The sequence below is a fragment of the Papio anubis genome, chromosome 3, assembly GCF_008728515.1.
Source record: "Papio anubis isolate 15944 chromosome 3, Panubis1.0, whole genome shotgun sequence".
Lineage (NCBI taxonomy): Eukaryota > Metazoa > Chordata > Mammalia > Primates > Cercopithecidae > Papio > Papio anubis.
This window is the reverse complement of record NC_044978.1, coordinates 124,119,971-124,133,382: the sequence shown is the minus strand read 5'-3', so window position 1 is coordinate 124,133,382 and position 13,412 is coordinate 124,119,971. Positions and strand designations below refer to the sequence as shown.

Sequence of the window (13,412 nt, the reverse complement as noted above, 5' to 3'; positions counted from 1 at the left end):
ACTGTATACACTACTGTATACATTTGTCAGAACTCATTGAATTAAGCACTTTAAAAATCAATACATCTAACTTTCAAAAATGAATTATAAAAGATAACGGATGTGCAACCTAGCTAGGAGTAGTAGAGTCAGCTGACAGCTTCTGGTTCTTAATTCTTTCTTTGTCAGCCTCAGCAATTGAGCTAATGACATATTGTTTTCTGGGTGGCCCACACAAAGCACTGAGGAAACTGGAGGTTCAAGAACCTAACCATTTCCACCAAATGTGCAGCCCCTCTAGCAGGCAATCTTTGCTTTGCATTCCCTTCATTAGTTTGAAAGAGACTTTGCCCATGGGCATTAAGGTCTAAAAGCTGCCCTTGTTCAACCTTGCCTCCACATTTTTCCTTTTATGTTTAATGCTTCTCAATTAACATTTTGAATTCTTAACTTTATTTCAGAGAGGCTAGTCTGTGACAGATTGCATGTGCATCAGCCTGAAACAGCAAGATGAGGCTTGAGGATTGGATCATTCACCATGAGTTCTCTGGTAATGAGGTTCACATCCCCAGCCACATCCCTGGAGCGAAGTCATGTGCAGATAGGCCCAACTCAAGGTGTGGTCCAGTTGTTAAAAGATTCAGATATGGTAAGCTAGGATGCCGTTCCATTGAAGGGGAATGCCCTAGCCAATAGGATGTTTCAGGCATTCAAAATGTGTGTGAGAGTAATGAATATATGAACAATGGAAGTAGTTGTTAATTACATTGATGCCCTAAGGGTTAATAATGCAAAAGTTAATGGCCTTAATTACTGGGTATCCTTTGAGCTCTTCTATGGACCATGATCTTCTGGTGAGTATTCTGGTTTCACACAATATGTACCTTCCAGCATTGCCATTTTCCTGAGTCTTTTAATCTCTTCCTCAAAAGTCTCTCTCTGGAATTTAGGCCTTTGAACTGCACTTGGTGCGGGCCATTGCTTGTTCCAGGTTTCTTGGAGCCACTCTAGCACTGAATTTGCCAGTCTCTGTACTAGCTTACAAGGAAGCCCTCATTTCATGAAGTGGGCAAGGCAAATAAGATGTAATGAGGTCCACATCCCTGGCCACATCCCCGCAGTTAAGTCATATGCAAACAGGCGCAGGACAAAGTCATATGCAAACATATAAAAGATTCATATGCTTTAAGCTGGGATGTCATGCCACTGAAGGGTAATTCCCTAGCCAATAGGATATTTCAGGCATTCAAAGTCTCAAGAGGCACAGAGACTATTTGCCAGCTTACAAAGAAGCCTTCATTTCATGCAGTGGGCAAGCAGAATAAGATGAAGATCAAACCAGGATTTGACTGTCACAGTGACTAAGTTCCAAAGGCAGTCAAATGTTCAGCGGGGGCGAGTATGTTACACCAAAATTAGAGCTCTGATTAGGAAAATCTCAGCTCCTGAAACATGAGATAGGGACAACTGAGTAGATGTCTTTGAAAAATTTGACCTTCCCAGGTCTCTAAATCTTCTGAGCCTAAAGAAGGAGCCCACTGCTCTTCAATAAGAGCTAGCAAACCCCCACCACCAGCAGCAGCAATGTAAGAAGAAAATGAGGCCTTTCTCCCACATAAAAGCAGGTGTGTGCCTCAGGAGATATCCCCAGTTCCCTTATCAGAGTTACACTTCTGGCCACCCGGCCGATAATATGGTCAAGTCACAGATAGGGACATGGTGGGTCTGATAAGAAAAAAAGGAATATTATCCCAAATATACTGCAAGACCTAGGACTTGTCCCAACAAGACTAGAGGGACTCATTGGGCTAGATTCTGGGGATTCTAGGTCAAAGAAAGCAGAAATAAGACTAAATAAGTCAGAGTTTATTGACAGGACACTTTCTCAGAACACAGGGCATTGTATTCTGGTAAGGACCCCAGAAGATGGTGCAAACTCTGCTAGCGTGACTCCAAGAAACCTGGAACAAGCAATGGCCTACACTGAGTGCAGTTCAAAGGCCTAAATTTCAGAGAGAGACTTTTGAGGAAGAGATTAAAAGGCTCAGGAAAATGGCAATCCTAGAAGAAACATATTGTGTGAGATCAGAAAACCCACCAGAAGATCATGGTCTATAGAGGAACCCAGAAGATAGCCAGTCATTAACAGCATAAAAAATGTGCTGGTTACTGAAGCATCAGAATCATTAAGAAGTTCAGTGGTGGCTCTCCAATGCATTCCAGGGCTGAATGCAGAAAAGCCCTGTTGCATACCCAGGCTACCTAAGCACAATGGGTATAATAGTACCTTGATGCAAGAGAAGCTTCAGTGTGGTGTTAGGACTGCAAGTGCACAGAATGCAAACATTGAGGCTTGGGAACCTCTACTCAGATTTCAGAGCATATATGAAAAAACCTGGATGTCCAGGCAAAAGCCTGCTGCAGGGGCGGAACCCTCACAGAGAACCTCTTCTAGGGCAGTAAGGAAGGGAAATGTGGAGTTAGAACTCTCACACAGAGGCCCCACTGGGGTGCTGCCTAGTGGAGCTGTATGAAGAGGGCTACCATCCTCCAGACCTCAGAATGGTAGAGCCACCCAAAGTTGCACCTTGCGGCTGGAAAAGCCACAGGCACTCAACGCCAGCATGTGAGAGCAGCTGCCGGGGTGAATCTGCAAAGCCACAGGGGTGGAGTTGCTCAAGGCCTTGGGAGCCCCCCTTGCATCAGCATGCCCTGGATATAAACTTAGAGTCAGGGGAGATTATGCTGGAGCTTTAGGGTTTAATGACTGCCCTGCTGGGTTTCAGACTTGCATGGGGCCTGTAGCCCCTTTCTTTTGGCCAATTTCTCCCTTTTGGAACAAGAGTATTTACCTAATGCCTATCCCCCATTGTATCCTGGAAGTGACTAACTTGTTTTTGATTTTACAGGCTCATAGGCAGAAGGGACTAGCCTTGTTTCAGATGAAACTTTGGACTGTGGACTTTTGCGTTAATGGGGAATGAGTTAAGACTTTGGGGGACTATTGGGAAGGCATGATTGTATTTTGCAATGTAAGAGGGACATGAGATTTGGGGAGCCCAGGGACAGAATAATATGGTTTGAATCTGTGTTCCCACCAAATCTCATGTCAAATTGTAATCCCCAGTGCTGAAAGTGGGGCCTGATGGGATGTGATTGGATCATGGGGTCAGATTTCCCCCTTGGTACTCTCCTTGCAATACTGAATTCTCACGAGATCTGGCTGTTTAAAAGTGTGTGCCACCTCCCCACCTTTCTATTCCTCCTGTTCTGACCATGTGAACTGCCAGCTTCCCCTTCACCTTCTGCCATGATTGTAAGTTTCCTGAGGTGTCCCTAGAAACTGAGCAGATGCCGCCACGCTTCCTGTACAGCCTGCAGAATCATGAATTAATTAAACCTCTTTTCTTTATAAACTACCCAGTCTCAGATATTTCTTTATAGCAGTGTAAGAATGAACTGATACACCTATTGTATAGCAAAAAGGTACAGGAGAGTGTTCATGAACATGGGATCCTCTGGTCATATTATGCATGCACTATCCAGAAGCTGTCAGCTAAAAGTGCTGGAATGTTCACTGAAGGCACCACTGAATCTCCAGCTCAGCAGCAATACTACTCAAATCTGACGTGCATGCACTAGGGTACTAAGGAAAACAGCAGGTGTCTCACTGAACTACAAGCTATGGCTGCCACTTAGGCACCTTGGGCATCTTGTGCCCAGGAAGCAGCAGGCAAGAAGAGGAGACATGATCTTGTAAAGAGTAACTGATGCTGATCAGCAAAAAGAAGGACTGCAGTTACAGAATAGGGATAGGGAAGAATACATGGCAAACTCACATGAACCACCTAGGCATCTGTTCATACACTCTTCCTGAATTTTAAATGAGAATGACAAATGTATCAACATGGGCCAGAGTAGCGTAGGATGATAAGGGCCTCAGACCAATTATGAATAAGGATTTTGGGTCACATCACAAAATCCTGGAAAGATGATAGCCAAAGGCAAGAGATTTAGAATGGATAGTGGAAGAGGGAGATTACGAAATGATAGCTCACCCCATTGACTTTATTGTGAGTTTCCTCTCATGAAGAGAGGCCTCTGTGCTCTGGAGGAGCTGCTCCATGTGCACATGAAGTAGATCTGTAGATTACAATATGCAGCACTCAGATATACCTTGTATAAAGGAATTTCTGCCAGCTGTGAGGAGCTTGGTGAGCGGACAGCCTCCAGCTTTTAACCCTTTCAAGATCAGCCTCAACTTTTCTTAGTGTTCCCCAGCCAATGAGTACAGTGGAGGTACTAAGGCCTGGCTATTTCATCCCATGTGGGATAACTTGTACTGTGCAGCTCTCTACTGCGCTGAAAGAGTCTCTGAACGTTTGAGGGTAGGGCTCTGATCCTGCTCATTCTTGCTTCCTCACTTTCCCTTTCACGGGTGTTGCTTTCTCAACAAACCTTGTGCACTCCTAATTCTCATTGTCTACTTCCTGGAGATGCTAATCTGCAACAATTCACAATTGTATTGTTTTGGTTGGAAAGCAACAAACCATGAGAATAGCTATTTAAAAATATGATACTTGAAAGTAAGCAAAAAGTTAAAATTATTTCACCAAACACTTAAAATATATACATTTTCTCATTTAAGTCTCAAGTATATGATATTCAGTTTTTATCATAAAATGATATACAAAAATAAAACAAGGTTGACAGGATAAAGCCATTCTTATATAAAACAAACTGGAATTTTATCCGACTTCATCGCCATAATTATTTTTTAAGATTTGGGGTCTCACTATGTTGCCCAGGCTGGTCTTGAACTCTTGGGCTCAAGCAATTCTCCCATCTCAGCCTCCCAAAGTGCTCATCTCCATAAAATTAAAAGTATTTTATAAGTTAACAGACATTTCCAGATAACTATAAATTACACCAGAAAGTAGAATTTAACAGATGCTAAAGTAACTAGATTGAATAGCATAAGAAAGGCTGGAGATTTTTTCAGCTTTTACATTTTATTCCAGATATACTTGAGAATAAAGGGCACAAGAACCTTACTCTAAATCACCATAGAAATCCTCTTCATCAAGTACAAAAAGATCATAGGGATCCATGTATGTACAGCATCTGAGACTCCTATCAAGTGAATCCTTACAGTAATTCCCAAACACTCATCTCATAGTCTTCCAAGAAGATGGCAATAGCTAACCAGTAAAATTGTACAATCCATCAGGGCTACCACTTACTCTGATCATCCACATTTCAGGTACTGTGCTCTAGCAAAATAAGGTCATTATCTCAGAATCAGTTTTAAGAGGGGTGAATTCATTTCCCAACAAGATAAGGTGATCCAAAGTGAAGAGACTGATGATCTTACAAGCTCATCCAGCAAAGTATCCAGCCTGAGGAATGACTCAGTTATAACTACTTACTAACTAGGCTCCAGGAACACAATAGTCAATATGTGTCACAAACATTGAAGTTCCATCTCTCCACCACATGGCAATCAGCTGAACTTCTCACTATAAATAGAAATTATCTGGCACTTATGCAAGAAAACCATGGCCAGTCCCTGGGGGAGAGAATTCCCTGTCCTGACAAATGGGTATCAGCTAAATTACTCCCATCCTTTCTTCCAACCTCTATAGCTTCTGTCTTATGGCTACTATAACCAGTGGCATGAATCTCAGTGGAGAATAAATCAGAAATGTTTATATAATAGTGGAGCAGAGATGATTTTGAAGCAAAGGATGAGAAGGCTAGGAGAATGAAGAATCTACTCTATCCTCCAACCCTGCCCTACATCATCACCTTGGAGACCAACCCAATAAAAGTTGAAATGGGTGCCTCTAGTTGATACAGTTTTTGCAGGAAAAAAGGGCTTAGTGAAGGAACAGGTACAAATTAAGACAAAAAAGTAAAGAAAATAATTTGTGAATAAGGGGAGTTTATCGTAGGATTGAGGCAAAATGGATGTATTCACTCACACCCATCTTTGCCCAATTAACTCTAATTGAGCCATTAAGAATCAATTTAGTGGTCAAACATCAAGAAGAACTTTTCTTATTCTTCACAAAACTTAACTTTGTATTACTTCAAAATGTTGCCACAGTACTTACGATTGCATTTACCATCTTCCATTGCAATTGTCTTTTTGAACTGAAATTTAAATCACATACTATAAATTCACCCTTTTAAGGTGCACAATTCAATAGATTTTAGTATATTTACAAAGTTATGCAATTATCACCAATATCTAATTACACATTTTATCACACCAAGAAGAAACCTCATATTCATTAGTAGTCATCATCCAATCTCCCTTCCATCCCACCCTTGGAAACCATGAATCTACTTGTCTCCACAGATTTACTGATTCTGGACATTTTATATAAACGGTATCATGCAATAAGTAGTCTTCTTTTTTCTAGCATCTTTTGCTTAGCCTAATGTGTTCAAGGTTTTTCATGTTGTTGCATGTAACACTACTTTACACCTTTTGATGACTGAATAATATTTTATTATACTTAGGTACGAAACTTTTAATCCACTATCCAGTTGATGGGTTGGACAATTTCTACCTTTTAACTACTATGAATAATACCGCTATTGAAAATTGTATATGAGTTTTTAAGTGGACTTAGGTTTTCAATTCCCTTGAATATGTGTTTGGTAGAATTGCTGGGTCATATGGTAACTCTACGTTGAACTTTTTGAAGACCTGCCAAACTGTTTTCCATTTTCCATTCCCACCAACAATGTAATGCCTTTCATTTCTCTAGTCTTCAAGCTTCTTGAGGGTGAGAACTAAGTCTGTGTTCTAGTGTATTCCCAGACCCTACAGGACAGCGCCTAATACACTATGGTTGTCTATATTTGTGAAAGACTAAACAGAAGCCCAAAATAATTTTTAACATTTTTGCCTTCTTCTAGAACATCCCTAATCAAAATAAACCTTCCTGATATCTTTAACTTTCATCTCTCCAGACTTTTTCCCCTATGAAGCTATTGTGAGTAACTAACATACTCCTAGATACCAGCACTTCTCAAAATAGGTGCTCTATGATTGCTAGACCAAACAATTGTGATCTACTTGGAGTTGCTCACCTGCATATTAAAGAAGTTAATGTAAGATGATCTGATAGTGGAACCAAGTGTTTCCAAGTTGCCAGCTGGCAGGCAGTCAGATGTTCATGCATATTTTCAAAGTGATCCTCCAACAAATACAGGCACAGGACATATTTGGCTCTAGGACACCATCTGCTGGCCCTGCTGTCAACGACACTAAATTAACCTGGAAGGGAATGGACTACCACATGGGGCAAAAGACAGCATATGGTACCCATCCTATTACAAAGGCGACCAGAGAAGATCTGCAGATGAAAGGGCCTTCAAATTCTAGCAGCTCTGAATGGGGATTAGTCTCCCAAAACTGGCTCATAAGTAGCCTGATGACTTCCAGCTCTGACCAGTTAAAGAGACTATTGCATAGAGGAAATACCTACTTTGATCCTTAAACACAAAATGGACATGTGATGTGGATAGAACTTAGACTTCAAACATGAATAACTCTTGATATGAAATAGTTTGTATCACTCATAAAATCGCATGTGAATTTACATGAATTCCTTGTAAAATCTCACAAAAATATTTCCACTTCTGCTCCTGACTGATAGACATTTATTGATTCTCACAAAAAGAAAAGACTCTCCCTGATGTTTTACATAAGACACATTACAAACATTACATTGTACACAGAAAACTAGCCTCGTTTCAATTTTCCAAGAATAGAAGTTGATAGTGAATAACTATGTTCAGTAAATTCCTGAGATTTTATATAAATTACCTGTGATAAACAGAATGCCCCTTTCTCACATCAATGGGATTAAGGATATCCATTCTCTAATCCGAAGAACTGTGAATATGTTGCATTACATACCAAAAGGTCCTTTGCTACATGAACAGACACTTTTCAAAAGAAGACATACACGTGGCCAGCAAACATACAAGAAAAAGCTCATCATCACTGATCATTAGAGAAATGCAAATCAAAACCACAATGAGATAACATCTCATGCCAGTCAGAATGGTGATTATTAAAAAGTCAAAAAAAAACAAACAGACATTGGCAAGGCTGTGGAGAAAAAGGAACACTTTTACACTGTTGGTGGGAGTGTAAATTATTCAATTATTGTTTGCCAATTCTTCAAAGACCTAGAGACAGAAATAGCATTTGACCCACTAATTCCAATACTGAGTATATACCCAAAGGAATATAAATCATTCTATTATAAAGATACATGCATGTATATGTTATTGCAGCACTGTTCACAATAACAAAGACATAATCAACCCAAATGCTCATCAGTGATAGACTGAATAAACAAAATGTGGTACATATACACCATGGAATACTATGCAGCCATAAAAAGAATTAGATGATGTCCTTTGCAGGGACATAGATGGAGCTGGAAGTCGTTTTCCTCAGCAAACTAACACAGGAACAGAAAACCAAACACTGCATGTTCTCACCTCTAAGTGGGAGCTGAATGATGAGAACACATGGACAGGACACATGGAGGGGAATGATACACACTGGGCCTGTCAGAGTGGGGCTCTGAAGTGAAAGCATCAGGAAGAATAGCTAATAGATGCTGGGCTTAATACCTAGGTGATGGGATGACCTGTGCAACAAACCACCATGGCACATATTTACCTATAACAAACCTGCACATCCTGCACATGTACCCCTGAACTTAAAAACTGAAGAAATAACAAACGAACGGCCTTTGCCGATGATATAAATATTATTGACTTTAAAACAGGGAGATTATCCTGGATCGTTAGATGGACCCAGTGTAATCACATAAGTCCTTAAAAGGAGAGATATTTCTTGGACCAGAGTCAGGAAAGAAGCTTCTGAAGAGGAAGTTGGAGAAATCTTAAGGGTAAAAGGGTCTTGACCCACTGTTGCTGGAGGGAGTGGGAAAGCTTAAAAAGAAACATGAGCAGCCTCTAGAAGCAAAGATCAGCCCCCAAATGACAACCAAGGAAGTGGGGAACTCAGCCCTATAATCATAAGGAATTGAATTTGGCCAACAACCTAACTGAACGTGGAGGCAGTTTCATCCTCAGAACCTCCAGACAAGAACGTCATCCAGCCAACACCAGGATTTTAACCTTGTGATATACTATGCAGAGGGCCCGGCCGAGCCACACTGTATGGACAGAACAATGAATAAAGAAATGTGTGTGTGTTTTTTTTTGTTTTTTGTTTTTTGTTTTTTGTTTTGAGATGGAGTCTCGCTCTGTTGCCCAGGCTGGAGTGAAGAGGCGCAATCTCGGCTCACTGCAAGCTCCGCCTCCTGGGCTCACGCCATTCTCCTGCCTCAGCCTCCCGAGCAGCTGGGACTACAGGTGCCCGCCACCTCGCCCGGCTAATTTTTTGTATTTTCAGTAGAGACGGGGTTTCACCGTGTTAGCCAGGATGGTCTCGATCTCCTGACCTCGTGATCCGCCTGCCTCGGCCTCCCAAAGTGCTGGGATTACAGGCGTGAGCCACCGCACCTGGCCATAAATGTGTTATTTTAAGTCATCAAATTTGTAATAATGTGTTATGGCAGCAATAGAAAACTAATATATTCCCAAATATCAGTATGTTAAACTTCAGTATACTATGGTTCTGAAACACAATTACCATTAAAATGGTCACTTCTAATTGAATAGTCCCAGGACCAAAGCACATTCCACTATCAAATGTTATGTTTATAATGCATACATGGAAATTTATGCTCACAATTACTGGGTAATTTTAAAGATGTTATCCAATAATAGTATACTGATTTCTAAGTAATTATTCTCCCCAGCATTTATACTTTAATGATCCACTTTTAAAAATGAAATAGATTATTACTTTGTCAACTACTTATGTCTTTATAAAATTGCCTTACAAGTTTGATGCAGTTCACTTTAGGAATATATCTCTTTCATAATATGTTTTAACGTATATCATTAGATTTATATTTAATATAACCACATATTCTATACTAACATATAAATAAGGCATATAAACAAAAGTTAGTGATTATTAATAAAGTTGAATGAATTAATGCTTAGAAAAATATGAGAACACAAATGATACTACAGATTTACAGACCTCAAAACACAAAGAATTCTAAGGCAAAAGTCACTCATATTTTTAGTATATAAATGCATAAAACCAATAACATCAAGTTACTTTTTAACAAGACTTTATTGGTATGATGACCATATTTTGGTATTTATATTTCTTAAATTAGTAGCTTGAAGTTGCATGTGGCTTTATTGCAAGCATATAACAGTTGCTTCAGTTCCTCATCTGCGGAACACATGCTTAGGATATTCCAAGTTTTACCTGCTCCAGCCAGTGCTTCTAAATTAAACAATGCAAACGAAATTGAATTACTCCAGAGGTCTAGAATATAACATAAAATCTGGATTTGGAACATAGACACTTACTTTTGCTGAGCTCTTTCAGCCAACCTTGAAATCTCTATAGCTGCTTTCCTTGCTTCAAAATCTTCCCTTTTCACTCTCTCTCCAGTCCCTCGGTAGCCTAGCTCCACCAACTGGCGGGCCAGGGTTTCATCCTAGAGAGAAAATCAGTTGTTAGACGAGTGGGCAAATGAGAAATATTACTTTTACTTACTTACTTACATCTTACACCTGCAATGTATACCAAGCAATTGCTTTAAATGAAAAATTAAATTTATTCAAAAACTAGACATGATCTATTAGATACTAAAAACCAGAATTTTTCTAATACATTTCTACACATCTGATTTGGTCTTCCCTTTCCCATATCTTTAAGATGAAAAAAAAGAAAACGTCAATTGCTAACTTTTCTCTAAGGAATTAGAGGACAAAAGTCTGTTGTGTTTTTAATCAATTTATGAGAACAGCTGTAGGTAATTAATAGAGTATCTTTAAAACAACAAAACTAGAGACAATGGTGCTCATACACAAAAGACATTTTGAAAACCAACGGCAAAAAAAAGAACCAGGCTGCTTTGAGAGAGTTCAATGTTTCAGAGCCTTATTTCCTTGAAGTCAATTAACTGATGGCACAGAATATTATAACTTCAAATACAAAATAAAGAGGAGCAGATGAATTTCTTACTTAACTATGAAGATTGTTTCCATATTATGTTGGTACCAATAAAAAACAGAAAAGTAGAAACCCAAGATCACCACAGAAAAACTTCAAATTGAACAAACAACTTCCTAGTATTTTAGGCCTTACACTTTTCTTAATTTAAGAATTATCACATACATCTTTGTTATACTTAAAAAAATTGCTTCCCTATGACTTGACAAGGTACCATTTTTCATAAAGTTATTAGTATAAAGATTAAAGTATCAAACAACAGTATTTATATATTAATAAGGGCCATTATTGTTTTAATTAAATATATCTAAAACATGGTGAAAATAGAACCTATTTTATTGTTATGAACACTTAATTACTATATCACTGTTAATGCAAGAACTGTCTAACAGTTAAAGGAGAAAACTTAAGCTGTCTAGTTAACAGTCTATTCAAACCATAGTGGTTAAAAGTTATAAGTATTCAAACAAAATAAAAAATTGTATACTGTAAGCCTAGAAACCTGCCACTTTTCTTTTATAATCATTAAAAGCAAACACTAAACTCCACGTAGCAAAGTGTATACATTTTGCCAAATGATTACAATGCAAAGCAACAGGTCTTGGAAGGCCCCAGGCTATTATTCTTGTTTCTGAGACATTCCTTTGCTTAATAGATTTCTCTACTCCTGTATCCTTTAGTGTGAACCACAAAATTGAGCAAATATCTCCACCTAGTGGAATTAATCTTTAATAGAAATACCAATGCAGATTTGGGGATTAATTTACAAAAGTGAGATCATTTGAGTAAGAATTTTCTTAAATACATTACTAAAAGTGAATTTGTAGAAAGGACTTTCAGCTCAGTGAGGTTGTGGGACTCTTCTTTAGGAATATAAATTCCTTGTGGTCAAACATAGAATTTTGTATAATAAAGATTACTTACAATTTGCTATATTTATTTTGTATACTGAGTGAATTTTGTATCCCTATGTGCTTTACCTGGGTTACACAAAATCATTTGAATAACACAAAATCGTTTGAATAATTCTGGACTCACCAATGCTAAACTATATTGCAAGGATATTGCAAGAAATGGCATGATCTATTGAGAAAATAAGCTGAAAGTCGATACTGATTGCCTCACTTACCATTATCATACCCTAAACTGGTGGAATCATGAGTCATCTGTCCATTATGACAATGTATTTCTTGCATGTCTCAAAATATCCTAGTTAAGAGCAAAGCTACTAGCCCAAAGGAAGTACAATGCCCAAGGTTATCCGAGGAATCTGAGCATTGCTTGGGGGATTTGGCTTAGAATGGAATCTTGACTTGCATATTCGGACACAACTTCTTCCCAACCCCCAAAATAATGTCTTTAAGGGACACAAAGAAGACAAAGTCTCAGTGACAAACTCTAAGGCTCAGCAGGTCTCAGATTGCCAGAATCCAGAAGAATTTTCCACCAAATACGAGGTAGATAGACTTGAATTGGAAAATAAAATCTATAGGTCCACTGGACAGTTTGTTTTTTAAAAATTGCATATCCTTTTTACATTATCTGCCCTAGGATTCAGAAATGTGAAATCTATAACAATCAGAAGGCTAGTGGCTGGCCACTTACCTATCAACTAAATGAGTGCTACTAAATTCATTTTATCTATTTATATTTACAATAGTAATACATTATTGTTGTGGAAAACCTAGAGATATAGGACAAACATATCATCCACATCATATATCACTATGAGCTTATCACTCAGAGATAATCACTGACATCTTGGGGTATAGCCTGTCAATCCTTGCTCCTGACACGTGTGTGGGTGTGTTGGATTTCTTTAAACAAAAATAGTATCATGACTCCTGCTTGCAGGGCAGAGAGAAGGTACCTAGACCTGTACCCACCAGCACACCTTCCTCAAACCAGCACCACGTCCAGCACTGTCTCCAGTAGGGGCTCACTCCCCCTCCAGCTGCATTGCCTCTGTCACTGTGGTGAGTGCCTGCAGGGAGGCAGGCACCTCAGCACCTGCTACCACTCTGCTGTGGTTGCCACACCTCGTCCTCCTCCCCCAGTTCAGTGGATTCCAAACCTCAAAGAGCAAGAGAATAAAGTCAGGGCCCAATACAAGTCCCCCAGACTTAGAACACACAGTCCAGGAGTTGGCAGTTAAGCACTGGCCCCCTAAAATCTCCCAGAAATAAAGCCAGTCAGCTGAATCCATTTTAAACCACAATCAAACTCTCAAAGTCATCAAATAGGATAAAAGAAAAAAAAAAAAAAACTCATCCCAAGGTCAGAAACCTCA

The 13,412-nt window shown here is 39.2% G+C and overlaps 1 protein-coding gene across 5 annotated transcripts in view; it reads right to left on the bottom strand.

Annotated features, from left to right (window-relative positions):
• Window positions 1-13,412, bottom strand: part of LOC116274193 (cilia- and flagella-associated protein 299-like) — a 303,800-nt gene that overhangs the window by 266,018 nt on the left and 24,370 nt on the right. For all 5 annotated transcript variants that reach the window (XM_031664548.1, XM_031664549.1, XM_031664551.1 and 2 more), the window contains exon 2: window positions 10,474-10,604. In XM_031664548.1, coding sequence (XP_031520408.1) covers window positions 10,474-10,604 — 131 coding nt within the window. The remainder of the gene's footprint in view (window positions 1-10,473; window positions 10,605-13,412) is intronic.